Here is a 27,304-nt window from a genome sequence, read left to right as displayed (position 1 = left end):
TCGAGGCATTGATTCATGAAATGTTCCTGCCCGCATATGAAAGTGGGAATTGGAGTTTTGAAACAAGACGTAGTTCTATGAAAGATCACTGAAAAACGGTATGCATAAAGCAATTTGTAGCACCTTTTTGGTTCCTGAAAGTAGAAAACTACTTGTGTGAAAGTAATCTTCAAAGGTATAAAATTCAAGTCGGGGACATTTTTTAAACAGTTTAAGAAATATCAGCAAAATTCGTGAGGTTCCATATAAGGTTTAAATCCAGAATTTTTCACTGTTAGTATCCTTGCAAGAAACTGAAATACATTGATCATCCTAGTTCTGAGTTAATACAAATATCCAATTAACTTGTTGCAGCTCTTTGGCTTTTTATCTCTGACAGCAGCTTTGCAACGTCTAATCTTTGACAGATGTCCGCAGTATCTTCACATCATGCACCGGCCTGTATTTCGGACAAATGCACATGTTAAATAGAGTTTTCGACAAATCACACAAACTAAAGTCTTCCAAAGAAGTATAGTGAAAAGGAGCAACAATTAGATAGTGTAGACCCTGTGGCCATGAATGGCAAACTTTACAAATCTAGGCATGTTAAGGATGCATGTATGGCGGAATATGGTTCCACAATCCAAAGCCATGACAAGGTGCCACAATGCGTACTTGCCTAAACACACATTAAATCTATTAACTAAGAATTTGTGCGGCCAAATGGAGAGTTTCATGTTAATGGTCATAAATAAGGATTGAGTACATTGGACAAGATGTTCCAACTAATGACAATTATCAATTCTCCCAGCATCTTTTATAAGTGAACTAAAGCTTTGCAATTGATAACTCTTAACTAATGAGACATTTTATAATTTTTCCAGCATCCTTTTCAAAATATCGACAAGCTTGACCAGTGAAGACATTGTATCACAAAATTGAATCCAAAAAAGAAAATAGTCAATAGCCTAACTTTCTCGAATATATAACATCATCGCTTGAAATCTCATTTTTTTCCCTTCATTTCTCATAAATTTTACTCAAACCACACCAGATTCCTTTAGCAGATTTTACAAGGCACAATGTCAACTATTTTCACTCCATTCAAAATCCCAAAAATGTAAAGTATTAAGTTTTTTGGTTTAGTGCAGGGAACCACAACAGGCTGAGCAATTTAGGGGATCTAGCAGTCTGAATCCCTAGAACAATTGCCAATATCTTACGAAAAGTATAACCATGAATAATCATTTGCAGATAAAATGTAAACACGATAAGGATATGTATCTGAACTAAACATCAAGAATACAACTAAGGGAAAGCATACCTATCATTATTATCAGTTTGGACACTGCCGAGTCTTTTGATAATTTCCATTCCTTTGCACACTCTTCCAAATATTGTGTGCTTTCCTGTATGAAAACAGAAACAAAAAGCTAAGTGTTATTGGTGCAAGACAAATTTTTACAGCAAAAAATTGTACTGATGAAAACTGAACAAAAGAATAGAGAGAGCCTTCCCTACTCTTCCACCAAAACCCCTTCATGAATTTTTTAATGGAGATAACTCAACGGTAAGTAACAAACAAATCCAAGTAAACCGTGTTGCTCAAGCGGAATCCTAACGGCAGTGGTCTAGTTTTTATTGTCACATAAAGCCTAAGGAATCCATACAGAAAAACATCCCAGTACCATACAGATAAAATTATTATGGCAAGAACTGTTTTTCAGTTTCCAATCGTTTCAATAGTTCAAACAGTGATGCACTGATGTCTCATGCAAATAACTTCTGGGCAAAAATGGGATAAAGCCATTTACGGTCAGAAGTGCACCCAACCACATTGTATACTTATCCCAGCCCATCATAAAGCAAAAAACATTTACTGGTAACTGCTAAGCGCCACTTTTATGCAGATTAAGTAAAACAAAAGGTGGCATACTGCACAAAACACATATGAAACAAAATAAAGAAAATAAAGAAAAAGGACCAGACCAGTTTGATTAAACAAAGTCTAGACATTACTGGGTAAAGATTATATTACCATCCAGTGACGGGCATGGCGCCAGCGTGATAAAGAACTGGCTTCCATTTGTATTTGGACCAGCATTGGCCATAGATAAGATGCCAGCTCCAGTATGCTTCAACTCTGTTCTTATCTCATCCTCAAACTTTGCACTGAAACGCATGATACAAGAAGGCATTAACTATGAGTTATGATAAAAGTGTTTCCCACAACCCTTCAATGGGTATAGATTATTATAAATATCCTTCAACGTTTAACTAAATAATAAATATAAATAAATAAAAGAAGAAGCAAAGCATACCCATAAATGGATTCTCCACCCCTTCCTGTCCCGGTGGGATCTCCACCTTGCACTATAAAATCCTAAATCCAATTAACAATTCAACCATCAGTAAGGGGGAAAAAAAGAAAGAAAAAAAGAAACCAAAAGTCCAAATTTGAAACCTTGATGATTCTGTGGAATTTGACATTGTCATAATAACCTCTGCGAGAGAGCTCAATGAAGTTTCTGCAAGTCCTTGGTGCGTGTTTGTAGTAAAGCTACGATTTTCAACAATTTACAAAAAAATAAATAACGTCAAAATACGAACTTGATGGATTGAAGTCTCAGCTTGGCTTCTGGGGAAGTAAGGGAAAGTTAGGAAGAAAAAAAATTACCTCAACAGTGAAAGCGCCCATGGAGGTTTCTAGAGTGACCTCCGGAGACCCTCCTTCTGCACTTGCCCACATCTTTCAGATTCCAAGACTCGCACAGACTGAGCAAAAGGCTTCAACTTGGAAAGGGTTTTACAATAAGTCGTTTCGTTTCGCTTCGCTTCGTCCCGTAAATAAACCGAGACACCCAGAAAGCACGACATGTCGTTACGCCGATACGACCTGTCGTTTGTTTCAAACTCGTGGTTTAAGGCTTCGTGGGGTTTTGGACGAACAAGCAGCAAAAGAGGAAGAGGAAGAGCAGCTGAGAAGAGGAGACTAGAAAAGAAATGAAATGGTGACTGAAGAGATTTGAAGCCCTTGGGGCTTTTAGGCATGGCGGAGATGTTCCAAGGTGGGGTCCACCGAGCTAGTATAATCAGAAGAGCTGTTGTGATCGGAAATGGGTTCGCGGGTGCAGAGAATCAGAGCATTGGTTTGGTTCGTGCTCTGGGCCTCTGGGGTCGTCAATCCGTCTACGTGAGTATGAATTTTTAATCTTTTTGTAAAGAGAAAACAAAAAAAAACTCTTGATATTGTTTTAGCTTGGTTCTGAGCATTGTTTTTGGTTGGTTTTATTGATTGATTAATGATTGTGCAGCGTGTTACTCGGCCAAGAGGAGGAATTAATGAGTGGCTTCACTGGCTTCCACTTTCTCTCCATAGAAAAGTCATGCCTCTTCCTGCTGAAAGAACAGGTACTCGTACTTGTATTGTTTTAGTCCTTCATGCTGCCTTGCAATGTGAATTCTGTCAACAAGTTATGTCTACTGTACTTTATTTTATGTGGGGCCCACTTAGATTTCATAGTTGAAGGGAAGAAGGTTGAACAACTTGAACTAATAGTTCATTTTTCTGCTGAAAATGGTTCTAGCTCAGGCCTCTCATCCTGATGTTTTGGAAGCTGATGCAAAGCAGATTGCAGAAATGGCTCGTCAAACATTTGACACGTATGTTGCTACTTCCTTTCTATTTTTCAATGATTAAATCTTTTAGTTAGATACGTGGGTTCCATTGTTTGTGCTTCGTGTTCATCATCCTCACAAGCTTATACAACATATATGATGTTACTTTAGTCTTAATGCAGGGGTTTTTTAATTATTTCAAATTTTGTTTGGTAATTTCTTTATTAGTAAAAAAAAAATATCTACATGCATGCTTCATGTTCTCTCCAGAGACGGCCCGTTGCTGGTGGTTGCATCTGGCCGGGATACCATTCCTGTTTCAAGCGCCATAAAACATTTAGCTCCAGAAAATGTTTTTGTTGTCCAGGTTAAAGTTCACTTCCCCCCTAAAAAGAGCTGCATATGTTTGGCTGGTAAATACTTAATACTGATACTCTTATTAAAAAATACACTGATATACAAAGTGAGGCACTACGGCAGTTTATATACAATTTGTGTTTTTTCTTTCCTGTGTGCATTTGAATGAACTCTGGTGATATGCAAGTATCGTCATTCATGAAGATGGCCTAACCATCCTCTCTCTCTCTCTCTCTCTCTCTCTCTCTTTTCCTTACTGCTGTTCATGTTATTGAGCTGTCACAATTCTCATAAGAATTTGGAGATTCAGTTTTGCTTTGTCGGAAAGATATTCAGAAACTGTCTGGTTTAGATAAAATGGAAGCATATCATGTTGTTGCATAAATTTTACACACCATGAAGTTATCCGTTTTCTGCTTAAGAAGCACATATCTTTGATTATATTTTCTACTTTTTTAAAAAATAAGTTTTTTGCTTATTTATTTATCATATGTTTAGCTAAAAATTGATTTTTGATATTAATGGCATCATATTATGTTTTTCTGTGGATCGCTATGTAATTTGATTGTAATGAATTGACACATGCAAATACTGCAGGTCTAGATTATCTGATTTTATTAGTTCTCTTTGGGAACATGTTTCAGATACAACATCCAAGGTCGCATCTGAATAGGTTTGATTTGGTGATAACTCCTCTCCATGATTATTACCCTTTGACTCCGGAGGGACAGGGACAAATCCCTTGGTTTCTGCGGAGGTGGATTACCCCACGTGAACCACCTGGCAGTAATGTGGTGAGTATCTTGGTTGAATAGGATCTGTACAAATGCCTTTCTAGAATAATTGTGTTGACAGGTTCACTTCTATGAGTTTCAGGTTCTCACAGTGGGAGCACTTCATCAGGCGGATTTCACTGCACTTAGGAATGCTGCATCTGCCTGGCATGCTGAATTAGCACCACTTCCGAGACCTTTGCTTGTGGTTAATATTGGAGGCCCTGCAAGTAATATTTTTCGTCTAAGAATCCATCACGATTTTCATGTTGTCATCTTTATAAGGGGATGACTGATGGATTTATATCATTTTTAATGTTGTGGTTGCCTTTTATTTGCTTTTTAGTTTTATGGAATTGCTTACAGGATTACCAGCAAAAGTCATTCTGTAATGTTTAGTTTGATTATATAAATCCTGACATTGCTAGGAAATCACATTTTTTAGTGCTGTACTGTTTTATTGAGTACAGCTATCTTTCATACTTGTGATCTGGCGTTGCTATGTCAGTAGCTCAAGAGTTATGTGTTTGTTAAAATTACATTTTGAACCTCTCTTGTATTTTTACATTGGTCAAGCTGTTTCTCCTTGTATGTCTTTTATTTAAAAGATAATCAAAATGCATCCGTATTGTTTTCATAGGAAACTGTTCATATGGTGTCGATCTTGGGAAAAGGTTAGCAGCTATGCTGCAGAATGTTCTTTGGAGCTGTGGATGTGTGAGAATATCTTTCTCTAGGAGAACTCCTGAGAAGGTACTAGTGCTCCTTTGAGAGTAGATCCTTTAGAGGCTTTATGGACGCATACTTACTTTCTCTGGTACACGTTTTCAACAGTTGTCCAGAATTTTGATGAAAGAATTCGGTACTAATCCAAAAGTCTACATTTGGGATGGTGAAGGTACTTAGTTGCCTTATTCTTAGAATACATGCATCTATTTATGTATCTATGTTATGTGTGTACAGAAGAGGGGAAATATTGATGTTTTTTATTTTATTTTTTATGTAATACTGCTTAGGTTGTAATCCACACATGGGCCATTTAGCCTGCGCGGATGCTTTTGTCATCACAGCGGATTCAGTCAGTATGTTGAGTGAGGCTTGCAGTACCGGGTATGTTCCAAGTATGATGATAATGAAGGTCACTTTTTCTTTTCTTTTTTTGAAAAGGAGAAATTTAGGGTCACTTATTTACAGTTGTTTTAAATATTCCTTTCTTTGGTATGGGATTGTGTGTTTCTAAAAGTTCATAATTTTCACTTCAGCAAACCTGTTTATGTGATCGGTGCTGAACACTGTACGTGGAAGTTTGCAGACTTCCAGAACTCCCTGCAGGAACGAGGAGTGGTTCGACCATTCACTGGTAAAGAAGACGTAAGTCTGTCGACATACTGTTGTAGAATGATAGTGTTTTGTTGTGAAATAATTTTTGGCCATTCCTTACTCTTTTGGTTAGTAAATGAGGAAAGAAAGGATGTAAGAGGCTCTCTTTGAAGAGGAGGGTGGTTTTTCTTAACAAAGTTTACCTTCGGTTATTAATATGAGGTTTTTGTTTTGTTTTTTCCTTTTTCTGTTTTTGTTTCCGTAGATGTTCAAGTCTTGGAGCTATACACCACTCAATGACACAGCAGAGGCCGCCAGTCGGGTGAAGATGGCACTTACTGAGCGTGGATGGAGCATATAGTAACTTAGGTAAATGAGCTTGCCAAGCCCTTTGTCTAGCTTACTTCAGTAGTTTGTTTGACCCAGTTTTGTCCAATTCATCTTTTACCAATGTAACTATTATTTTCTATTAAATTTTGCTGTATCGTGCCCCAAGGTTAGGGAAGGCATGTCCTTTTGTATTTGCTTTTATCTTGCGATCGAGCCTGGGGGTGTTGCCCATAAACAATTTCTTCAATAAAAAGACCAAATGAAAGAAGCAAGATCAAGGACGCATTCTTCACCTAGAGATGCAAATTTATTTATTTTTGTTGTTGCTAAACATGGCCTGTCCTCGCCATATGTTGCTTCTGCTTTCAAGTGCGGTTAAAAGCAGCTTCAAGGAACTAAGTTGTTGAAATTTTTAGTGTGTTTGAACAATCTTTCTTTCTTTTTCTTTTCCCGTTTCCTCATTGCAAGCATGTTATGCTCATAACACATTCTGTGGGGCCCACGCTTAGTAAGGTGAGCCCCGAATTCTTGTAACCGAGATAAACTTCATTTGTCACGTGACGAGAGAGATTGCAGAGACAATGGGCTATTGTTCCTTTTTTTTCAAAAAATTTCGGAACACAGCAGCATAACATGAGCTCGACAATTAAAGAGTACATATATTATGTGGCTATCCATGCAAAGGAAAAACAATATTGGTAAACTGGACAACCTTAAAGTGTATGCAAATAATGTGGTTTACACTTAACAATGATAGAAACAACACTTATCTCAGACCAAAAATAAATAAACACCACTTTTCATTGTTGGGTTAGGGAGCCCTAGCTGTGGTTTAGTTGAGTGATTAAAGAGAATAAAGTTTCTTAGTTAGGAAGCCCTTTTGACTTTTTAAATTATGTTACTCTTTTAATAGAATCCAACTTCCCTCTTCTGCATTATATCATCAAAAGCTGAAAGTCCAAATGGTATGCGTCATCAAACTTTTCCATCCACTCCTTTTAACAACATATTATTTTATTTAAATTTATTTTTGTGAAGAAAAAAAAAATTTAATATTGAAGTGGTTACTACTTGATCCATCTGCCAGATAAAACCTCTTCACTTTCTGTATGAACAAAAAGTCATATCAACAACTCTCCTTTGCCTCCCATTAGCTGATTAAATAACAAATTAATTTGTATTATGGCCAATTTTAATCTACTAATCTCTTATAATTTGCTGCACTATATAAAGCCTCTCATGTTAAGCAGTTTTCATCACAAGCTTCTGAGTCACTCCCATTCAGCAATTCTCATCTCCAAAGCCTTTTAGCTTATTTCTTTTGCCTGTTTCTCTCTTAGCTAAAATGAAGAGCGGTGACTCAACTACCATTGACGTTCCCCATCATGAGGCCAGCGGTGGCGCCGCATCGAAAGGAAAAGGGGCAATTCTGACAGTCCCTGCAAGGCAAGAGAAGGGAGGGATGAGGAGAGGGATGGCCATAATTGACTTGGTTTTGAGGATTGGTGCTATAGTGGCTGCTCTGGCTGCTGCAGCCACCATGGGAACAAGTGATCAAAACCTTCCTTTCTTCACCCAGTTCTTCCAGTTTGAAGCTAGCTATGATGACATGCCCAGTTTCCAGTATGTCACTTTCAACCTCTCTTTACAATCTTGCATTTTACATTGTTAGACTATCAATCTGAACCATTATTTGCATGTGACGTTGTTAGACTGTCAATTTGAACTATTAATTCGATGAACAATTGTTTCTATCTATGATGCCAGATTGACAATTTAGCGACATAACATACCTATCTATTCTCTAACACACTCATGCATGCAATGCAGGTTTTTCCTCATAGCAATGTCACTTGTAGCTGGCTACTTGGTGCTCTCAGTTCCCTTCTCCATAGTCTCCATTGTTCGTCCCCATGCAAGTGGAATAAGGCTCTTGCTCCTCATCCTTGACGTTGTAATATTCATTAACCTCACAATCATACTTAAATCCTCATTAATTAATTTAATTAATCTGCGTATAATAATACTTATGATGATCATGACAGGTGGCACTCACCCTGGCCACTTCTGCTGCTGGGGCTGCAACTGCCATAGTCTACTTGGCTCACAATGGCAACTCAAGCTCCAATTGGCTTGCCATCTGCAACCAGTTTGGTGATTTCTGTCAGACAGTCAGCGGGGCTGTGGTGGCTTCGTTTGTTACTGTTGTTACCTTCATGTTCTTGATTCTGCTGTCTGCTGTGGCTCTCCGAAAGCATTGAGACAAGATATGGAAGGGGAAAAGCTCTTCAAAAATGACTGTGAAAGCTGTTTGTGATTCTGTTTTGGTGCTTTTCTGCATAAGTGCTTTTTCAATTGTTGTGTGAATTTGGTTGTAGTTCATGTAATTTACTTTGTCTAATGCAAGTGGAAAAAATATTGTAATTGAATTTACTGTTCTTTCTCTACATGCATCCTTTTGTCAACTGGTTTTTCTTTTCCTCGTCTCTTCAATTTTCAACTTATATTAAACATTAAACATCAATTGCCATTAGTTTTATTCCAATTCTCCAAAGTCTCCTCCAGAAGAACTGAATTTTCGAACTTCTATAAGGTCCTCGACAATGGGGGGCACGAAACTTGAATATAAGGATGTCTTGAATAAAATCAGGGGCACCGGGCACACCTCTACCCAATTCACACAAACTAAGTCTAGCTAGTCTAAGCTATATGAAGCAACTAAATTAAAACATACCATGATGATCATCAGAGATTGAGTCCACAACCACTAGATTTTTATATCTGGGGTAAGAGATGGCTGTTTCCATGATGACATGGTAGGGGCCAAATTTAATTTTTCCGTCATTGTTCAAGAAGGACCTGACCAAATTGTCATTGAAGCCACTCAACATCTCCAGCCCTTCCAACTGTGCAGAAGCTACATCTGCATCAGTCGAACACCTTCTCAAATTCCAAAACACAATCTGTGGCACCACATCGCCGTACCCTTTGTCCTTGAACTTTCTCTGTATCTCCTCATACTCTGTCTTCCAGCACCCATCAAAGTCATTCTCGCTAGAGAACACGACCACCCTCCTGATCATCTGCTCCGGCTTCAAATCATTCTTCACTGCAACCTCCAAAACCAAATCAAACACCTTCTCAAAATCAACCCCCCGCTCCTCGTACTCCATCTCCATCCTCCCCGCCAACTCCAGCTTGGCCTTGAGATTATCGAGGCCTTTTAACGAATGCAGCCGCGTATTTACACTGCAATTCATCAACTTTCCTTTCCATGGCTCTTCACTCAGCTCGGAGATCATCACTGCCAAAGCCGCCCCCCTAGCCACTTTTTTATCTCCGCAGTCTGTCTTTAAGCTTAACCAGTTGTCATATACAGCCAAGCAGTTTTTGAACTTGCCCTGCTTTTTCATGTGCTCCACCATTGCCTTCCACTGAAGCTCGGCCACTTCGCCGAAATCCTCCTTCTTCACATAACGTGCTATGTGATGTGGAAGCAAAGCACAAGCCTTAATCTTCGACTCGCCGGCGGCGGCTGCTGCTTTCACTTTCTCCAAATACTTCTCCACCGCATAGGTCTCGGGCTCGGGCTCGGGCTCGGGCTCGGGCTCGGGTTCCGGCTCGGGAACGGGCTCCGGCTCCGGCTCCGGATTATAACCCCACCGGTTGACAAGTGTGGAATAGTTGGGGGGCATCAAGGCCTTCCCCAAGGGCACCAAAACCTCCTCCCTCAGCCGCTGCCGGACTCTATAGGCGTAATCCGCCTCCTCAATGCCTTGGTACTCCGGGTACGATTCTCGCGGGAAAACCTTATTGGCGATGCTCTCGCAGAGCAAGGTGGCGCGGTTGAAGGGGGAGTCGAAGTCAGGACACAGCTTCGCTGCCGAGGTTATCTCCAAGCACTCAGCAGACGTCTCACCCTCATCGCCGTCATTGATACTCTGCTGCTGTTGCTGATGGTGTTTGTTGAAGTTTTGTATGTCGAACTTCAAGCAATCTGCGAAAAGATCCGAAACGCGGTCGTGTAAGAACCGATAATCTGGGTCGCTCTGGTACCTGTCGAGGTAGGCGAGGAATTTCTGTCCGCTCCGAGGGACCCCGGTGGTTGTTCTGTCCTCTGAGTGGACAGAGAGATGGAGGCGCCGGTCATGGCGTTGTAGGATCAGGGATAGAATATCCAGAGCGGTTTCTAAACTACCGAAGGAGCCGGCGATGGACGGGAGGTTGCAGGCCAGGGTCTTGGGGTGGTTGTGGTGGAGCCAAAACGCCGCCGTGTAGAAACCCTTTTTGTAGTTTTTGTAACGGGGAGGACGGTGGTCTAGTAGGTTGCAGATGAGCTTGATGGTGGTTGTGGGATTGTGGGCCCATGCCCCCGGCAGCAGTTGGTTCAGATACTGGAGGGAATGAACGCGGTAGGCGTCGTGTCGTTTGGCGTTGTAAAACAGATCAAGGCAGGGGTTGCCGCGGGAGGGGTAGAGCTTGTTGGCCATGGAGCTGTCGGATAGAGGCGCCATTATAAGAGTTGTTCGAGTTGCAGGAGCAGGAGAAGTAGAAGTATTGCCAACGGCATCGAGATAGTTCCTCCGGCGGCATGCTTTCAGAACCGAAGTGATATAGACTTGCACTGGTTTCTTCATCTTCAACTGATGGAGCTTTCAGAACCCAAGTGATAGAGTTTGTTTCTTGTGCTACACTTCAATGAGGCCTCCAATTACATAGAACCAGCAGCTTCCTTGGATTTAGGCTTTTTTGTTTGTTTGAGAGTCCTAAACAATTAAAATCATTCAATATATAATCAGTTCTATTTATTTATTTTTCTTATTGTATTTGGAAAAAGAAAAAAAAAATTACAACAATCTGGTGTTACAGAAAAAAAAAAAAAGAAGATGGTATGGGTAGGTCTGGCATACTACTTGGATCTAATTTTATAAACTCAAAAACATATTTTAAGTCCAAAACTATAAAAATCCGTTTAGTAGGCCTATTTTTAAAAATGGGAATCTTGGGTTTCTGATTTTCTGATTTTAATTTCAATCTTTGTAGATCTTAAAAATAATTTGGAGTTGAATACCAAACAAGTTTTTAGATTTTAAAATCACTATTTGAAAATTCATGTTTTCAAAAAGAATCATAATTTTCTTTTTCTTTTTTTAGTAGGATATCAAACAAGGCCTATTGATTGAGGATTTTGTGGAGAAGAAGAGAGGATATTTGAGCCCCAAAATCAACAATCTCAGCATTAATTTCCTACCAAATATATGTCCTGATTTTCTCATCATATTCAGTGCACAAAAAACTAAAGTGTGGTCTTAACATTAGTATTTAACATAATTCTTAAAGGTTGCTAACATGAGGATTTAAGTGTAAGGTTTTTGTGAATTTGGATATAGATTTTTGAAGTTCGGATACCAAACGAAAGAGATTTTTGAATTAATTATATATTTTTAATTTCAATTGTTAAATTGTATTCATTAAATATATGAGTTGATTTAATTTGCGACATATATGCAATCCTACCGTCTAGGTTTTTCATGGGTTGACCACAAGAATCTACAAAGTTAGACTTTTATTTTTATTTTTTCTGTTGTCTTTTTGGAGACATTGGACTATGGTCCTGCATGTGTCTGACAAAATGGGCCTCCAAGCCCACTACATAACCGAGATGGTGAGGACATTATTGTAATTTGACAATAATAAGTAAGCGCAGCAAATCTGTGTAACTCCATTGGAACACTGTTCTTCCATCACACGCTTACCCTCTCTCTCTCTCTCTCTCCCTCTCCCTCTCCATTCCCTTAGCTTAGCTTCTGTAACTTCCCGGGAAAATAAAACGGAAAGTTCAAAGGGAAATCACCTCTAGGGTTTAAGGTTGTTCTCCGCCAATCAAAAATGTCTCAGACGGGGAAATTGATGCCAAATCTCGATCAGCAAAGCACCAAAATGCTCAATCTCACGGTGCTGCAGAGAATCGATCCCTTCATCGAAGAGATTCTGATTACGGCCGCGCATGTAACCTTCTACGAATTCAACATCGAGAGCAATCAATGGGTTCGTTTCTCAATCGTATTTCACTTCTCCGCTTGGTTGCCGAGAAAATTAAGTGAAACATAAGAAGATGCAAGGGTTTTCAGAATTAAACCAAATTAATAGTTGACTTGTTCTACTGGTTACATTAATATCTAATAGTTTTCAAAATATGTTTGGATTTTTGCAGAGTCGCAAGGATGTTGAAGGGTCTCTCTTTGTTGTTAAAAGGTAAATAATTCTTTTTTGGGTGATTGTTTTGTATCTGTTTTGGTAGTAAGCTTGCATTTTGTTCCTTTAAAATTTTGAGTGAATTTTTCTATGGGTTGTGTTTATTTATATTGATGATTGGCTCACCTAGTCTTAAACTGTTGTATTATCAAGGAACGAGTATTTTGTTTATTCATAAAGATGGTTGACTTACCTAATATTGATACTATTGTATTGTTAAGGAATACTCAACCACGGTTCCAGTTCATTGTAATGAATCGGCGTAATACAGGTACCGATTCTCACTGTTCACTGTAGTTTATATTTGAGGTATGCTCTTTATTGATTTCCATTTGGTATCACAGTATTGTAGCGCATTTTACCACTATGGTAAAATCTATATCTGACTTGCTGGTTTGCTACTGTTTGTATCAATCATCATTACCATTTTCTCTGCTGTGATTAAATGTTTCTTTGGACAGTCTTTTAAGCGAAGATAAGAAGTAAAAATAAATGGTTTAGTCTGCTTCCTCAAAAAATATAAATAAGCGAAACTTATGGTTCAAGCACGTCACTGATCTATGGATAATTCTGAAGATTGATTCATATCAGATGATGAGAAGCTTGGGATTTTTGGTCTCTTCAAAGTGGCATGATATTCATGTTCATGCAAATTTGAGAAATAGATCAATGTAAAGTCAAAATTGTCACAAAGTTGATAAAAGATGGAGCTTGTTTTTTAAGTGCCATAGAAAATAAATTCAGTAAGAGAAACAATGATTTGAGAGCTAAAGTTCAGAGGTAACTGGTTGCCTGTCACAAGAAATCTACTTTTAGCTTCTTGTCTAACCTATGAACTAGGCTCTAAACTTTGTTTCTTATCCCAGAAAAGAAAATGGAACTAAGTGGTTAAATTTCTAGGTAGTTTTAAAATGAGTGTTTTTTCTTTGCATAAGGTCATTCTCTTTCGTTTATGAGCATATTCTTATTAGGAAATTGTGTACATACTATCTTCTTACAATATCTCCTCTAGTTATGTTAGTAAAATATGTTGTGCATGCATTTACATACAACTATGCATATGCCCTTGTAGGTATTAATTTTACATTAATATGTGGTTTTATATTGTACAGATAACCTAGTGGAGAATCTCTTGGGAGATTTTGAGTATGAAGTACAAGTTCCATATTTGTTGTATAGGAATGCAGCCCAAGAAGTTAATGGAATTTGGTTTTATAATCCCCGTGAATGTGAGGAAGTTGCAAATCTCTTTACTAGGTGCAATATCTTTCTTATCCTTTTTATACTTCCCAGTTTGTTTGTAAACTGTTTGTTGTTAGTTTACTATAGAGTTCAAAACATCCAATTGCACATGGCTGATGGTAAATACCACATAAAGGATTTATTTATTTTTGGTTAATACTTGCCCATGAGATTTGCAGTTACAAGAGTTTGACATTAGCAACTTTAGAAATTATACATATAGAATATACGTGTGTCCCAGATGCATGCATATGATATGCATAACAAACACATAGCATATCATGGGATCTAAAGCAGTAAAATGGTGATTTGAAATTACTGGATACGTAGATCAGTGTCTGCATGCAGCTATGGTGATGTAAATAAGCCACATTTACAAATTTGGATTCTAATGTTTTTTATTTTACAGGATCCTTAATGCATACTCAAAGGTTCCTCCAAAGTCCAAAGTAGCTTCGAGCAAAAGGTTATTCCCCCAATTTCCCCCTTGTATAAGTATTGAAACTGGAATGGTCATAGTTCCAATTGCATTATACGTTTTCTTTTTACTTTCTGTGTTAGATTCAGAATTATTTTCTCCAATTTTAGCCATATAAATTTAGCTTCTGCATGAATTGGTGTGATGTTAAATAACTTATATAATATATTTCCTGAAAATGGAAATTTGATAGGAGGGGTAATATCTCTTTGTTAGATAACTTCTTTGGTATGGTTTCTCTTTTCTTATCAAGGTCATGTAGTTTCTAATATTTTTATGTTACAAGCTTTGTCTTTTGGGAATATAATATGCCATTTTCTCTGCCATATCAGGAGATGCATCCTTAGTTGGGTTACATCTAATTTTCATTCTGAATGTTACATTGTAGCGAGTTTGAAGAACTTGAAGCAGTCCCATCCATGTTGGTCATGGAGGGGCCACTGGAGCCATCTTTGAATGCCTCTACCGCCACTGATGCCCCTGAAGATTCTTCCTTTGTGAACTACCTGGTATGATTTTCTGCATAGTGGCTTTCCCAGAGGATGTGGTGGCAATCTGCTTATTTTTGTGTCATCTAGAACTTTTGAAGTTGAGAACTGTTGTTCATTTTCGTTATGCATCATCTGTAAATATGTATTTAATCCTATGGTTGAAATGCTTTTAAATTTATTTCAAGAATGCCAAATTCTCTAGTTCATAGGCATTGCCTAAAGAACTCATTGTTTGGTACTGGGCATGTCTGGATGAAGTTCACCCCAAGTCTGAGCTATTTTCCCCTCTCTAAAATCTATTGGTTCTGCAGTTGACTGAACTTAATTCCAATCCTTATCCTCTGAGATATCCATTGGTCCTAGAAAATACCAAACACTTAGCAATGCTTTGAACTTCTTTATAGCTTGAGGACATTTTGTTTTTCTCTTTCTTAGGCCTGGATAATGAAAATATGATTCAGAAGCAATACCAATAATGGAAAGAGTGTGGGTCTAAGATTAAGTTTGAGAACAGACATTGGAATTATAAGTATTAGAGATACAAGTAGGTGCAGGAGATGAAGAAAAGCTTATTTCTGATGCTTTAGTTTTTACAGATAGTAGTGTTTTGGCTAAAATGTTTCTGTAAAAAACCCTTTCTTCTTCTCTTTTTCCGGATAGAAGTATTCTAAGAAACTTGACTGATGTAGTTTTGGGTTGTGTGTTGTCCTTACTCAGTATCTCTTTACTCGGTGTAGCTTGTTTCCAATGAGGGCTGAACATATTTTCCCCTAATCTTACTGCAGGCAGCTATGAATATTGGAGGTAATACTACAAACCCAACAAATTCAAGACAGGCCTATCATTCTGCTGGAACTGTTCCAGCATCTTCCTATGCACCCAGTGCTGTTTCACCTCCTGCACCAACTCCACAACCACCACCCCTTTCCCTTTCAGTCCCATCTACGCCAACCCCCCAGCATGTCCCCTCTGATCTAACCACCAGCAACAATCGAGTCACTAATCTTATAAAGCCCTCTTCTTTCTTCCCTCTCCCTGCTTCTTCATCTTCGTTGATTATACCACCTGTTGCTTCAGCTGTGCCAACTGCTGCTGCACTTCATCCTCCCCTGAATCTGCAACGCCCTTATGGTACTCCAATGCTTCAACCCTTTCCACCACCGACGCCCCCACCATCTTTAACTCCAAATTCCGCTCCTCTGGCTCCCAATGATGGGCCTCTTATTAACAGAGAAAAAGTTCGTGAAGCACTGCTGATGCTGGTTCAGGTATTTTCATCTTTTGTCTCTTGTTCAGGTATTATTGTCACTTAAAAAAAATGTATGAAGTAGTGTATATATGTTATCAATTTCTAGCAAGAAAAGAAGTCAGTGTATCAACTATAGATGCATCTTAAAGTGATAATATGTTTGACTTGTATTGTACATTTGGCCTCTGACGTTATAAGCATCCTCAATGTAAAGTTATTCAATTATTAGCTGACTCGTGTGTGGTTATTCTGTTAGGACGACCAATTCATCGACATGTTATACCAAGCATTGCTGAAAGTGCACCATACATGATAACTTAGTGGAACCAGTGGGGTCGTCCTCTGCAAATTTGATATGAGTACAAAATCATGTAGAATAAGTTCTGTATATAGTTATTCTACTTTGGTCCTCAAGAATAATGGCAGCACAACAGCTAAGGGGTAACATCGGCCAAAACTTCTCTCCGCTCTGAGCTTGTCAACTTTCGTGAGGAATTACTGACTTGGGAGGGTTGCAAGGGTGGCACTCACTTGGTCTGTTTGTTAATCCATATGTATCTTCCCCTGGAATTTAATGTTTGTAACACTTAGTTGAGTTTTTTTTGCTCTTTTTATTTCCAATGTTTAATTTGGAGGAGTAATTTTGGTTCTTTAGGAGGTTTGGTTGTATTAGTTGTATTCAAACTTATGTTAAGACGTTGTGATTATGGATTTATTTTATTTCTTTTATTGCTGCGTAGCAGGTACACAGAATATACATGAATAACCTTTTTCTTCCTTAATCCTTTTTAATTCCCTTAGCCTGGCCATCCTTTCTATCTTACTGTGAGACACGAGTTCTTCGGTAGTCCTGCCGCCTTGAAGCACCCTATCACAGTGGGCTGATATGTGATCCCACCCCGGATGTGAGAGGGTGCTGCACTGCGACAGCACCGTGTAAGTGTTTCTCGTGAGACACAAGATAGAATTTGACCATGGTGCCCTCGTGTGGATGGTGTCTGATGATGGTATATCGATGTGCAATGTGCACGAATGTCGTTAATCTATCTCTACAATTTCGAAGTGCACGAATGTTGTAAAAGCTTTCTTTACAAATTAGCCTCTCGAAATCGAGAACATAAAAACGACGTCGTTTATAAGATTTTATAAAGCTTTCTTCTTTTGGTTTCAGGTTCTTCTGTCGCTTGGATTGGATTGGATCCAGCCCACCCAATAACCCTGTAAACGTTAAAATTACTTGGTTTCAGAAAGCACCAGCCGCCCCCGCCCCCTTCCTCTTCTCTCTCTCTCTGTCTCTCTAGTTTCTCTCTGGTAAGACAACAGTGGTACCAGAACCAGAGTATCATAGTAATGGCGATGCTTAGAAGACTGGTGAGGTCAAGCCCTAGTTTATCATATTCCTCCCTTATTCCTCCCGCTTTTCTAATCTCTTGCCGGGGATTAACTACTAAGCTTTTCGTTGGCGGTAATATACTCTCTCTCTCTCTCTCTCTCTCTCTCTCTGCTTTGTTACCATTTCTGATCATCTGTTCTTCTTTATTAGATATAATACCTAAAAACTGAAATTAATCTACGTGGGTTATCTTTTCCACGTAACACGCAATAGAAGAAGAAAAAAGATGATCTTTTGGCTAACGTTGGTGGTGATATATGATTAATTGAACTAGGTTGACAAAGTGTTTGAAGTAATGCCTGTTAGAGATAGAGATATGCTTATTCAGTGTTATTTACCCACAAGAAAAAAAGAAATTATATATTGAAACAGAGTGCGCACACATACTCTGTTTCAAGCTAATCTCACGGTTTATAAGAAAACATACCATTTAACAGTTCGTTATGTACTTTAAACATTTCTCATCAGAATGGTGAATTTTAAGTAGCAATCATGGTGTTATTCTATGAGAAGTTATGGGAATGACTTCTTACTTCTCTGACTCTGTGCTCTCTGCATGAGATAATTTGTTCTTGTATGATTTGACCTGTAAAGCTTGTTTGAGAAAAAAAAATTTTATTTTTTTATTTTTGCTTTAGTTTTGCTCAAGCTGGCAAAAAGAACGATCCCTCATCCAAATTTTCATGTTATGACATATGAGTTCATAGTTGTTATTTTTACCATCTTCTTAACTTTTTCAATGGGGGTTATTATTGTTTCTTCTTTTCACTTTGTAGATTTCTTTTTCTCTCCATTTTGTAGGGCTGTCATTTTACACCAATGATAAGGGGTTATCTGAAGCATTCTCTCAGTATGGTCAAGTGATTGAAGGTGACTTGTGGGATATTTCACATGCAAGAATACTAAGGCAACTATCTCTGAACTGATTAAATTCTGTCATTTGGTGCTTAAACCCCTTTTTTTTACTTTGGCAGCTCAAATTGTAACAGACAGAGTTTCTGACAGATCAAAAGGATTTGGGTTTGTGACCTTTGCTTCAGAAGATGAAGCCCACAAAGCCCTAGAGGAGATGAATGGAAAGGTACATCCCTGTCTTCTGTATTCCTTTATCCATTTGATTCTTTTGATCTTAGGTATCCCAAAATAACAGATTTAAAATACCGGCAGGCACTGAATGGACGTGTGATTTTTGTGGACTACGCAAAGCCGAAAGCCAATTATGGTGGCGGAATGCCAATTGCAAGAGGACCTCCTGATCCGATAAAGGACAGCTGATCTACTTACATAAACATTTAACTTACTGGTAGGCACTTGCAGGAAGAATGAAAATGCCTGGAGAAAGGAAAATCAACTTCATCTGAGTTTGCTGTATTATCCTATTCTCGAAAACAATTTAGAAGCATAGCAGGGTATTACAAAAGCAAGAACATATGAAATTTTGCATTGGATGAGTTGATGGGACTTTGGCAAACATACCAAAATCACTACACATTTTGGCAAGGACAAAGAATGATGGAAGGTTGGGCTTTTAGCTAATATGTGAACATGTATGTGTTGCTTTTGTTTATGTAAAGCATGCATTTCAAATATTTGTTTACCCTATTCATGTTCCTCTTTCTTTTGCCTTCCTTTTTCGATGCTTGTAATTCCTTATGTTGGATACATACACAGAAATTTCATTGCTTTGATGAAGAGTGCAGAAAATATTTCATTTTCCATGACTAAATGGCCATATCATTGCACATACAACAAGTGGGTCGTTCTCATGTGATGAGAGAGACAGAGAGAAGAAGGATATAAACCCGTTACATGGAAGTTTCTCTCTAATTACACACTTGTGCCACAAACAATAGAAGCAGAGCAGCATGCCTAAAATAAAACTTTCTTCCTACATCTTGGGCTGTTACCTGCTATGGAGACCCATCTAAACAATAACCCGAATTCAGACCCACAAAAACAGAATATGCTTTGCTGAAGAAAAAAAAACAAAAGGGCCTCCATTATAAAATTAAAACTATATATAAAAAAACCCCAAACACAAAGCGAAAACACACGAGACATGAGAGAGACTATTCATCACTTCTCCTCCTCCTTAAATCATCTCCCCGTGAATTAACCACCACCGCCCAAAACCGGTTTTCTTGGTGGCCTCTTGTCGCGTCAGAAAGGGCAGTCACGCTCTCATGTCATGGCACTTTCTAGGACTCGACACAACATTTTTCAATTTAATTTAATTTAATTGTATGCCCAAGTAGGTAGTAGTTACTAATTAGTTAGCGGAGCGAGTCGTTTTGCCTTTTTTCGATGTCTTCAGATGCTTTGCTTCACAAGTGAGATATCTGTTTATCTACATCTTATTTTCTTCTTCTTTCTTTTTTGGGAATATTGATAGAGAAGGAGAAAAAAAAATTACCTGATTTGGTAGTTATTGTACAAGTGAAATTTCTTTTCATGTAGTATTTTTTCGTGACACAATATATTTTTCTAATATAATCCACATGACAGGTCTACATCTAACAATAATACAATTCATCAAATTTGAGTACACGATATCTTGCTTGGACTTAATACAACATAATTCATTTTGTGTATTAGTGAAGTTTAATGAAATTTCTTTTCATGTTACTATTTTTTTATGACACAAGATATTTTTCTGACATGATCCACATGATAGATCTACATCTAACAATAATATGATTCATCAAATTTGAACACACAGTATCTTGCTTGGACATAATACAACATAATTATTTTGTGCATTAGTGAAGTTTCTCTTAAAGTTGCTATATTTGGTGACACGAGATATTTTTCTAACGTAATCCACGATGAGTCTACATCTAACAATAATTCAATTCATCGAATTTGAATACATGATACCTTGCTTAAACACAATACAAAATAATTCATTTTGTGTATTAGTTAAATTTCTTTTAAAGTTACTATTTTACGTGACACAAAATATTTTTCTAACATGATCCGCAATATATCTACATCTAACAATAATTCGATTGATCGAATTTAAATACCTGATATCTTGCTTAAACACAATAAGACACAAATACAACATGATTCATTTTGTATTTCGTTCCACATGATACAACATAAACCGTGTCGTGTGAGTGTCAACCTCATCCCTTTTACATCTATATTCTTTATGAGAAATAAAGCTATGAACACTTTTTTTGTTTCTATATATATATATATATATATATATTTTCCTACCAATATGCTTCTTCTAAACCGCTAAAAGAAAATAACAGGAAAAAAATAAGAAGAATTTGAGTTTCATCTGCATAGAATAAATAACCAAAAGACGAAAAACCCCAATACCCCAAAAGCCACACACAAAGTGTCTAATGTCCCTTCTGTCCTCAGCTTCTTCTCTTTCCTTTGCTTCTTCCTCTCCAAATACTCTTCGTATCTTTTTCTTCCCTCCTCTTCTCTCCTGCTCCTCTTTCTTCCCTTTCTGCCCTCCAACGCCCTCTGCAAAATTACCAAACCCTCCCTCCCGTTCAAATGCATTCCATCCATGTCCTCCACCTGCAAGCTCACCTCCCTCACCTGCAGCTCCCCTCCCTCCGACTCCCCGCACGTGACCAAGATCCCGCACTGCACGTGCTCCGACGCCGACCCCTTCTCCCCGGGAAGAATCGACGCAAACCGCACGTGCACCTCCCCGCTCAGCCAGTGGCGCTGCACCGACACCGCCCTGTGGCTCGTGAGGTTCATCGCCCGCCGGCCGATCGGGTCGATCAGAATCCAGCTGAGGGTCAGATCATCCCCGAGGTCGCGACACGTGTCGGATTCCCGGCCCGCCGGGTACTTGATTTGGGTGGGGACCACGTCCTTGGGGTCCAGCAGGTCAATCCGGAACGGCGAGCACCGGAACCACCCGGTCACGGTCTCCGTCTCGACGACCTTGCTCAGAATGAGCTTGTCGCGGTGGTAGATATCGACGGACGAGATTAATTCACACGGGCGGTCCTGATCGTGATTCGGCGCGAGAGTTGTTGCGGCGGTGTCTAGGTTGGTGAGGAGCGGGAAGGAGTCGGAAAAGAAGGAGAAGGCACCATCGGGGAACGTGGAGATGACTTGGCGGACACGTGGCGTTGAAGTGGAGGGCCATGTGGAGTGGCAGATGTTGTCCCAGAGGGGTTGGTGGGAAGCGAGGGCGTGGAGTTGGGAAGAGGTGGAGGCGGCGGAGGCAAGCGTGGGGCCGTCGAGGCGGGTGAGGATGTGGGTCTGGATTATGTCCGTATGGACGGTGGAGATTGACGCGGGGCTGGTTTCATCGACGGTGGTGGATGGCGATGGTAGTTGGGAGGAAGAGGAGGAGCAAGCCATGTGTGACTGATATTTAGGGACACACACTGAAGAGAGGTTTCGTATTTTGGGGTTTATATAGGAATGTGGTAAGGAGACAAAGCTGAAGTCAAGAATCGAGTTTGTTATTGATTGCCCTTCAATTGTCATTTAATTACGAGATTGCCATTTTTTTTGGAACTTCATATTTGACTGCATAGTCGGTACACTTGCTTTGACTTCGAAAATGCGAAGTTGCACTCAAATTTTTTAACTAAACTTGCAGTCAATCTCTACAATTTGGAGGAAGAATAAACTTTAGGGTTTTAGACCCTAATAAACTCTTCTTAATAAGAGTTTTATTTTTAACCAAACTCTATCTCTCGAGGCTCTTATAAATAGATAAATTCATTCATCATTAAGGTACATCTAAACATACTTGAAAAACTCGAGAAAATTCTTCATCTCTCTCCCTAGCCACCGGCGACGCCACCACCGCCGTCGGCCACACATCTCTCCTCTCTTCATATATTACATACACGGCTCTGGCCACCACACACGGCTCTGCCCACTCGATTCTCACCATGGAGAAACTAACTTAAGCATCGGAGTGTCTTTGGTCAACACCCCCGTGTGTGGTCTATTAACTCCGGTCTTTTTCATAAAAATTGAGGAAGAGAGACCAAAGTAAATATGATTGAAGAATCACAAAGTAAATATTTTCCCGCGAGATTATTGCATGCTTTCTCTTCACTCTCCAATGCTTATGTCAATGCATCGAGAGTTCAATCCCTTTCAATGTAACACATAAAGCTTGATGGTGCATATCTAGAGCCTAAGGTGACTAAGGCACACATCAGATTCGAATCGGGAGGGGAATAACATGAGTTCCCTCTTCTCACAAGTCACAAGTGGAATCTTAGACTGTCCTTGTAAGTTAGCAACACCAAACTACTCAAAAGGTTTAGGGGTAGCCTTCAAAGACGCTTGAAGGTCCAAGCCAATGAGATGGACATGACGTTACATAGGTTATCTCTATATATAGCAAAACGCAGAAAATTGTGAAACATTCAAAATACCAGAAAATGTCATTGATTAATTCAAACATTAAGAATTGAAATTATTAATTAAATTGGAATAATATGGTAAATTCACTTTTTTATATTAAAAAAATAAAATAAAAACAAAATCATATAATAAGTCCTACTTTTATATAATATAACTACCCATGTTATCTTTTCTTAATTTTAAAAATAAAATATAAAAAATAAAAAATCAATTGGCACATGTCACGCATGTGCCAAGGGGCTAGTCTTAATAAAACAAAGGAGTCATACTCAACTTAACCCCACTAATATTTTCTTTAATAGAAAGATCAATGTCATGATAAAATGAATGTCGCAGTCGTATATTTTCATAAGTTTCTTCCTTTGAATTTGATAGGCTCGACGTGTAGATTAATTTTTTTTAAACCAGATTTTGATTGATTTGTATATTCCATATCCATGCTATTATACACTGAATATAATAATTTGATAGCTGTAGGCAGGTTAACATCACCCAATTATCCTAATTGTTTTTATGGAATAATTTATTCGTTTATTATTATTAAATTGAAATTAGGTGAGAAACACGCTTTAAGGAATTGTCGAATAGGGTAAGGGCAGTACTAAGTTCAAAACCTCAATTATGCACAAGTCCTTTTCAGTGGGGTGCTAGGGTTACATATTGTTTGCATTGCTTTCGAGTACATTTCTTCAATAAATATAATTAAAATTAAGTTTATCCTCGTGATCATGGATCACACAGTAGATCTGGTATAGTCAAGAATTTTTTTTTAATTTTGAAAATACCTATAGGATGGCTTAAAATACCAAAAGCGTAAAGTCTGTGTTTTGAGTAGTTAAGAGTATCATAATAATACAAATAAAACAAGCGAAGGGGATTGATATAGGATGTATCAATCCTGTACAGTTCAAAACGTAAAAGCAGAGAAAAACACAAAAGGTATTTTACGTGGTAAAACCCCACCTTTGGAGAAAATCCACGGGACCTGATAGTCCAAGACAAATCCACTATAGAACGATAATTACAAGAAGTATACAAACTTGTCCTAGACACTCTAGACAACATACCAACTTCTTCGTAACTCAACTTCTCGCGGGATTTCTCCTTCTCTCTTTATGTTGAATCTGATTCTTGACGCGATTGATCCAAACTCACCGGAGGTATGAGAACCTTGTAACTTATGCAAACGAATGCAAGGACAAATCACCAAGATAATCTTACTCTTGATGATTTATCCTTATGAACAACAAAGCACAACAACTTTCTTTTGTGAATATGAAAACTCAAGAAATACTCTAGTCGTTGAAAGTTGTTGAATGAATGAAAACCAAGCCTTGCTTTTCATAATGGTTTTCAAAGCTGGAAACAAGATCAATTAGTTCCTAATCAATAGATTAATTTTTCAAAATCAGACTAATTGATTTCCAATCAAAAAAGACTTTTAATGTTCAAAACTGGAAAGCAATTTATAAAATAAATTAATCTTTCTTAAAATAAAAAGTCTTCTTAATCAAAATGTTAATCAGATTGTGAGTTTGAAATAATGCTTGAAATATCACAATCAGAATACATGATTGAATGAAGAATTTACCTTAGTGATCGTTGGTTGACATATAAGCCTTCAGAGTATATCTTGGAATTTTGATAGCCACCATCACAACTAATTTACCATCTAGATTTCATCTAATTTGTCTCTAGGAAATGTTAATCACAAAATCAATACTAACAGATTTAAAAAGAATGAAGGATGGAAAAGATGTTTCCTAATTGATGACCACATTGATAGGGTTGCTATAATTAGAACTTTAGATTCTCTAAACAATTCTATCAATGAAATAAATAGCAAGAGATGCTAAACAAATGAAATAAATTGGAGGATCTTTCTCCCTCTTTATTTTATAAGAGAGTGCCTTTCGTTTTCTTTCATTTTTCTCCTACTCTTTTGTTGGAGTAAACAAACTATGATTATGATAGTATGGTTTGCACTTTGAGTAGCACAACACAACGATAAATTTTTCGTACAACTTGTAACACCATGCGGTGTTAATTACAATCATACATAATAAATTTTTCGAGTACATGTATCCTTTGAGGAGAGCATATAAAGCTTCTTTAATGGCATATGTTTACTAATCTGTAATTGGAATCAAAATAAGAAGTTGGATTTCGATTATGGATTACTCATGTTTTTACTTCATATAAAGGAATGAAAATGCAAGTGGAGCCCACTCTTGAAGTATATAGGAAATAGTAAGCATGCAATCCATAACCTCTATAAATTTGATTAGAAGCATATATCATAATTTTTCTTCTAGTCACCCAAAGCGTCATATTTGAACCTTGAGAGCCTAGAAGAAATAGCTCTGCCCCTCTAAAAAATTGTACCAACATATCTTCAGTGGGTTCTTCAATCTTGGTAAGTTTTTTTTAATTTTATATATATTCAATTTCCAATTTTAATTGTTGTTGTTAAGTTTTTATGATTTATGGTTTGGGTGAAATTTTTTGGTAATTATTGATATATGTTTTATTTTTGCAACTTTAATTATTTATTAACATATATGATTTTTGGTGTCTAGTATTTCTTGTTAGGATATCATGTAACATGATGATAATAGACCGGCAAAGAGAGATCATTCTTCAAAAAAAGTGGTAAATATAACAACGATACACCTTATACATCTAATATTGATACTTAATTCCTGAGGAACTTACTCAACTCAGATCTCAAGTAGTTAAACAATGTGTTTAATTTGGTATTTATTTATATTTTGTACTTTTTTGTGTTGTTTGTGCTCGTAATATAGCATTATTTTATTTATAAATTTGATTTACATTTTTATTTCATGAAAAGAAAGACTTATAATATATTTCCCGTAAAATAAATAGAAAATATTAGCCTAATCCTATAAAAATTCATGATTTCCCATTGCCTAAAAGCGTCACATAATATTTGGCGGAGGCATGGTGGGGCTTTTCCGGTTGTAGCCTATCTATTTCCCACCACCTTGCCGTCTCTATTACGAATCACTTTGACTGCGACTCATCTACCTCATTCAAAGACGATACCGACCCTAAAAGAACAAATATGTCAACTTTAGGTTTAATTTAATTAATTAACTGACATAAGAATTTTTTATTTTTTTTTGGGTCAGAACTGACATAAGAATTAAGCAATTGGCACCGACTTATAATATTTTAAGAAGAAATTAAATAAAATCCCATTAAGTTTACAACTAACAGGCTGTTTGTTTGTTCGACCAAAAAAAAACACAGGCTGTTTGTTTGTTGTGATTGAGATGTCATTTATTGAAAGCACTATTTCATTTTATTATTTCATTTTTATATATGTATGTGTGACTGTAACACGTTTTATTGAGACGTAAGTTGTTACCGTAACATTCAAAATTTTCTTGTGATAATAATGACGTATGATCAATTTAATTAATTGATGTGGGGTTTGTTACGTACTTAATTGCTATGACTTGTCGAAATTTCAGAGGGTAAGTACATGGGAATTGAAAGTATCGCAAACAAGAAAGGAGGTGCGCTAACTTGCTCTTGAAGGCTGACTGTGAAGTTTTTACTACACAATTTAGGGATCTTAATTACTTGTTTTAATATGGGTTAATTTTTTGAACCCCTGAAATATATATTTTGTTTCTATTTAATGAGGAACTACATCAAGGTAACGGTGATGGGAAGGTCAACGTCCCCCAGAGATGTGATTTATCTGAGTGAAAGATCCTCCTCCGTGCAAGAACTTTATTCCCTTGTTGCTTCCTGGAATTTTAAAAACTATAGCAAACAGGTCAATATAGCATGATTAATTAAATACTCCTCACACTATATTGTTTATTTATACATAACACTAAATTAATTATGGAGTGTTGTTCTGTATAGACGTGAGTTAAGTCAGTTGACATTGATGTGTTGTGAAAATTACTTATTATTCTAAATAAACAATGTCAAACGGACACTAAGACAGTGTGTCCGCCTCCTTTAATTAAGTAGGTATAATGCCTTTTATTCAAATTTCCGCCTAAAAAGAAAAATATTTGGTTACGAAATAAAATAAAATTTTACCATGACCACCAATTGTTTTCATGTCGGGGTCCGTCTGGCCGACATTTTTTAGGCTATTCTGTACTTTGTTTATTAGTCAAAGATTTCATTGATTATACTATTTTTATTGTAGTAATGTGGTATGTGGTTATTTTTGATCACGCATCAAAGAGTTTGACTTTTATAGAAAGATCGAACGTCATGTACAGAGCCGAATCATATCAACTTGTTTTAGTTTATTATGTCAAATGCCAATCCCCCCACAAATCTTTTAGATCAGGTTGCACTTATAATTACATTGACCAGAAAAATGTGAAAACAACTAGGCATTAGTTCTTTGTCAAAAAGGCTTTGCCAAAGAGATATATATCAGAATAACTG

The 27,304-nt window shown here is 37.6% G+C and overlaps 7 protein-coding genes across 13 annotated transcripts; 4 read left to right on the top strand and 3 right to left on the bottom strand.

Moving 5' to 3' along the window:
- Window positions 1–198: 198 nt before the first annotated feature.
- LOC117633816 (peptidyl-prolyl cis-trans isomerase CYP18-2) lies at window positions 199–2,792 on the bottom strand. The gene is made up of 6 exons (XM_034367612.1): window positions 2,660–2,792; window positions 2,447–2,542; window positions 2,304–2,365; window positions 2,021–2,154; window positions 1,307–1,391; window positions 199–439 (listed from the first exon to the last, which is right to left on the bottom strand). The coding sequence occupies exons 1-6, from the start codon at window positions 2,729–2,731 to the stop codon at window positions 394–396; spliced, it is 495 nt and encodes a 164-aa protein (XP_034223503.1). The 5' UTR covers window positions 2,732–2,792; the 3' UTR covers window positions 199–393.
- A 150-nt stretch (window positions 2,793–2,942) lies between these two features.
- On the top strand, window positions 2,943–6,775 carry LOC117633812 (mitochondrial fission protein ELM1-like). 6 transcript variants are annotated; one of them, XR_004586708.1, is made up of 12 exons: window positions 2,955–3,175; window positions 3,297–3,393; window positions 3,570–3,645; window positions 3,871–3,967; window positions 4,602–4,751; window positions 4,834–4,960; window positions 5,371–5,483; window positions 5,565–5,628; window positions 5,747–5,840; window positions 5,993–6,090; window positions 6,316–6,419; window positions 6,547–6,558. XR_004586708.1 is itself a non-coding variant. In XM_034367604.1 (12 exons), the coding sequence occupies exons 1-11, from the start codon at window positions 3,032–3,034 to the stop codon at window positions 6,409–6,411; spliced, it is 1,167 nt and encodes a 388-aa protein (XP_034223495.1). In that variant the 5' UTR covers window positions 2,955–3,031; the 3' UTR covers window positions 6,412–6,419; window positions 6,547–6,775. The 6 variants fall into 6 exon arrangements, 5 of the variants coding, with proteins under 5 accessions (XP_034223496.1, XP_034223495.1, XP_034223497.1 ...); XM_034367604.1 differs by having other exon boundaries at window positions 5,993–6,101; window positions 6,547–6,775; XM_034367605.1 differs by having other exon boundaries at window positions 2,943–3,175; window positions 3,575–3,645; window positions 5,993–6,101; window positions 6,316–6,775.
- Window positions 6,776–7,725: 950 nt separating this feature from the next.
- On the top strand, window positions 7,726–8,727 carry LOC117633815 (casparian strip membrane protein 1-like). The gene is made up of 3 exons (XM_034367611.1): window positions 7,726–8,003; window positions 8,211–8,334; window positions 8,426–8,727. Exons 1-3 carry the CDS (start codon window positions 7,726–7,728, stop codon window positions 8,639–8,641), a joined length of 618 nt encoding a protein of 205 aa, XP_034223502.1. The 3' UTR covers window positions 8,642–8,727.
- A 376-nt stretch (window positions 8,728–9,103) lies between these two features.
- Window positions 9,104–11,032, bottom strand: LOC117635377. The gene has a single exon (XM_034369708.1). It carries the CDS (start codon window positions 11,015–11,017, stop codon window positions 9,104–9,106), a length of 1,914 nt encoding a protein of 637 aa, XP_034225599.1. The 5' UTR covers window positions 11,018–11,032.
- A 1,081-nt stretch (window positions 11,033–12,113) lies between these two features.
- LOC117633813 (mRNA-decapping enzyme-like protein) lies at window positions 12,114–16,834 on the top strand. Its single transcript, XM_034367608.1, has 8 exons — window positions 12,114–12,428; window positions 12,595–12,635; window positions 12,857–12,906; window positions 13,748–13,892; window positions 14,287–14,343; window positions 14,744–14,864; window positions 15,632–16,114; window positions 16,352–16,834. Exons 1-8 carry the CDS (start codon window positions 12,270–12,272, stop codon window positions 16,406–16,408), a joined length of 1,113 nt encoding a protein of 370 aa, XP_034223499.1. The 5' UTR covers window positions 12,114–12,269; the 3' UTR covers window positions 16,409–16,834.
- A 457-nt stretch (window positions 16,835–17,291) lies between these two features.
- LOC117633817 (small RNA-binding protein 11, chloroplastic) lies at window positions 17,292–19,174 on the top strand. Of its 2 annotated transcripts, none has more exons than XM_034367614.1 (4): window positions 17,292–17,560; window positions 18,290–18,358; window positions 18,463–18,569; window positions 18,656–19,174. In XM_034367614.1, the coding sequence occupies exons 1-4, from the start codon at window positions 17,446–17,448 to the stop codon at window positions 18,761–18,763; spliced, it is 399 nt and encodes a 132-aa protein (XP_034223505.1). In that variant the 5' UTR covers window positions 17,292–17,445; the 3' UTR covers window positions 18,764–19,174. The 2 variants fall into 2 exon arrangements, with proteins under 2 accessions (XP_034223505.1, XP_034223504.1); XM_034367613.1 differs by having other exon boundaries at window positions 18,290–18,395; window positions 18,494–18,569.
- A 1,537-nt stretch (window positions 19,175–20,711) lies between these two features.
- Window positions 20,712–21,876, bottom strand: LOC117635041 (probable F-box protein At2g36090). Its single transcript, XM_034369369.1, has one exon. It carries the CDS (start codon window positions 21,830–21,832, stop codon window positions 20,774–20,776), a length of 1,059 nt encoding a protein of 352 aa, XP_034225260.1. The 5' UTR covers window positions 21,833–21,876; the 3' UTR covers window positions 20,712–20,773.
- Window positions 21,877–27,304: the final 5,428 nt, after the last annotated feature.

This window comes from Prunus dulcis, chromosome 7, assembly GCF_902201215.1.
Source record: "Prunus dulcis chromosome 7, ALMONDv2, whole genome shotgun sequence".
Classification (NCBI taxonomy): Eukaryota; Viridiplantae; Streptophyta; class Magnoliopsida; order Rosales; family Rosaceae; genus Prunus; species Prunus dulcis.
The sequence above is the reverse complement of the archived record's forward strand: the minus strand, read 5'-3'. Positions and strand labels throughout refer to the sequence as shown.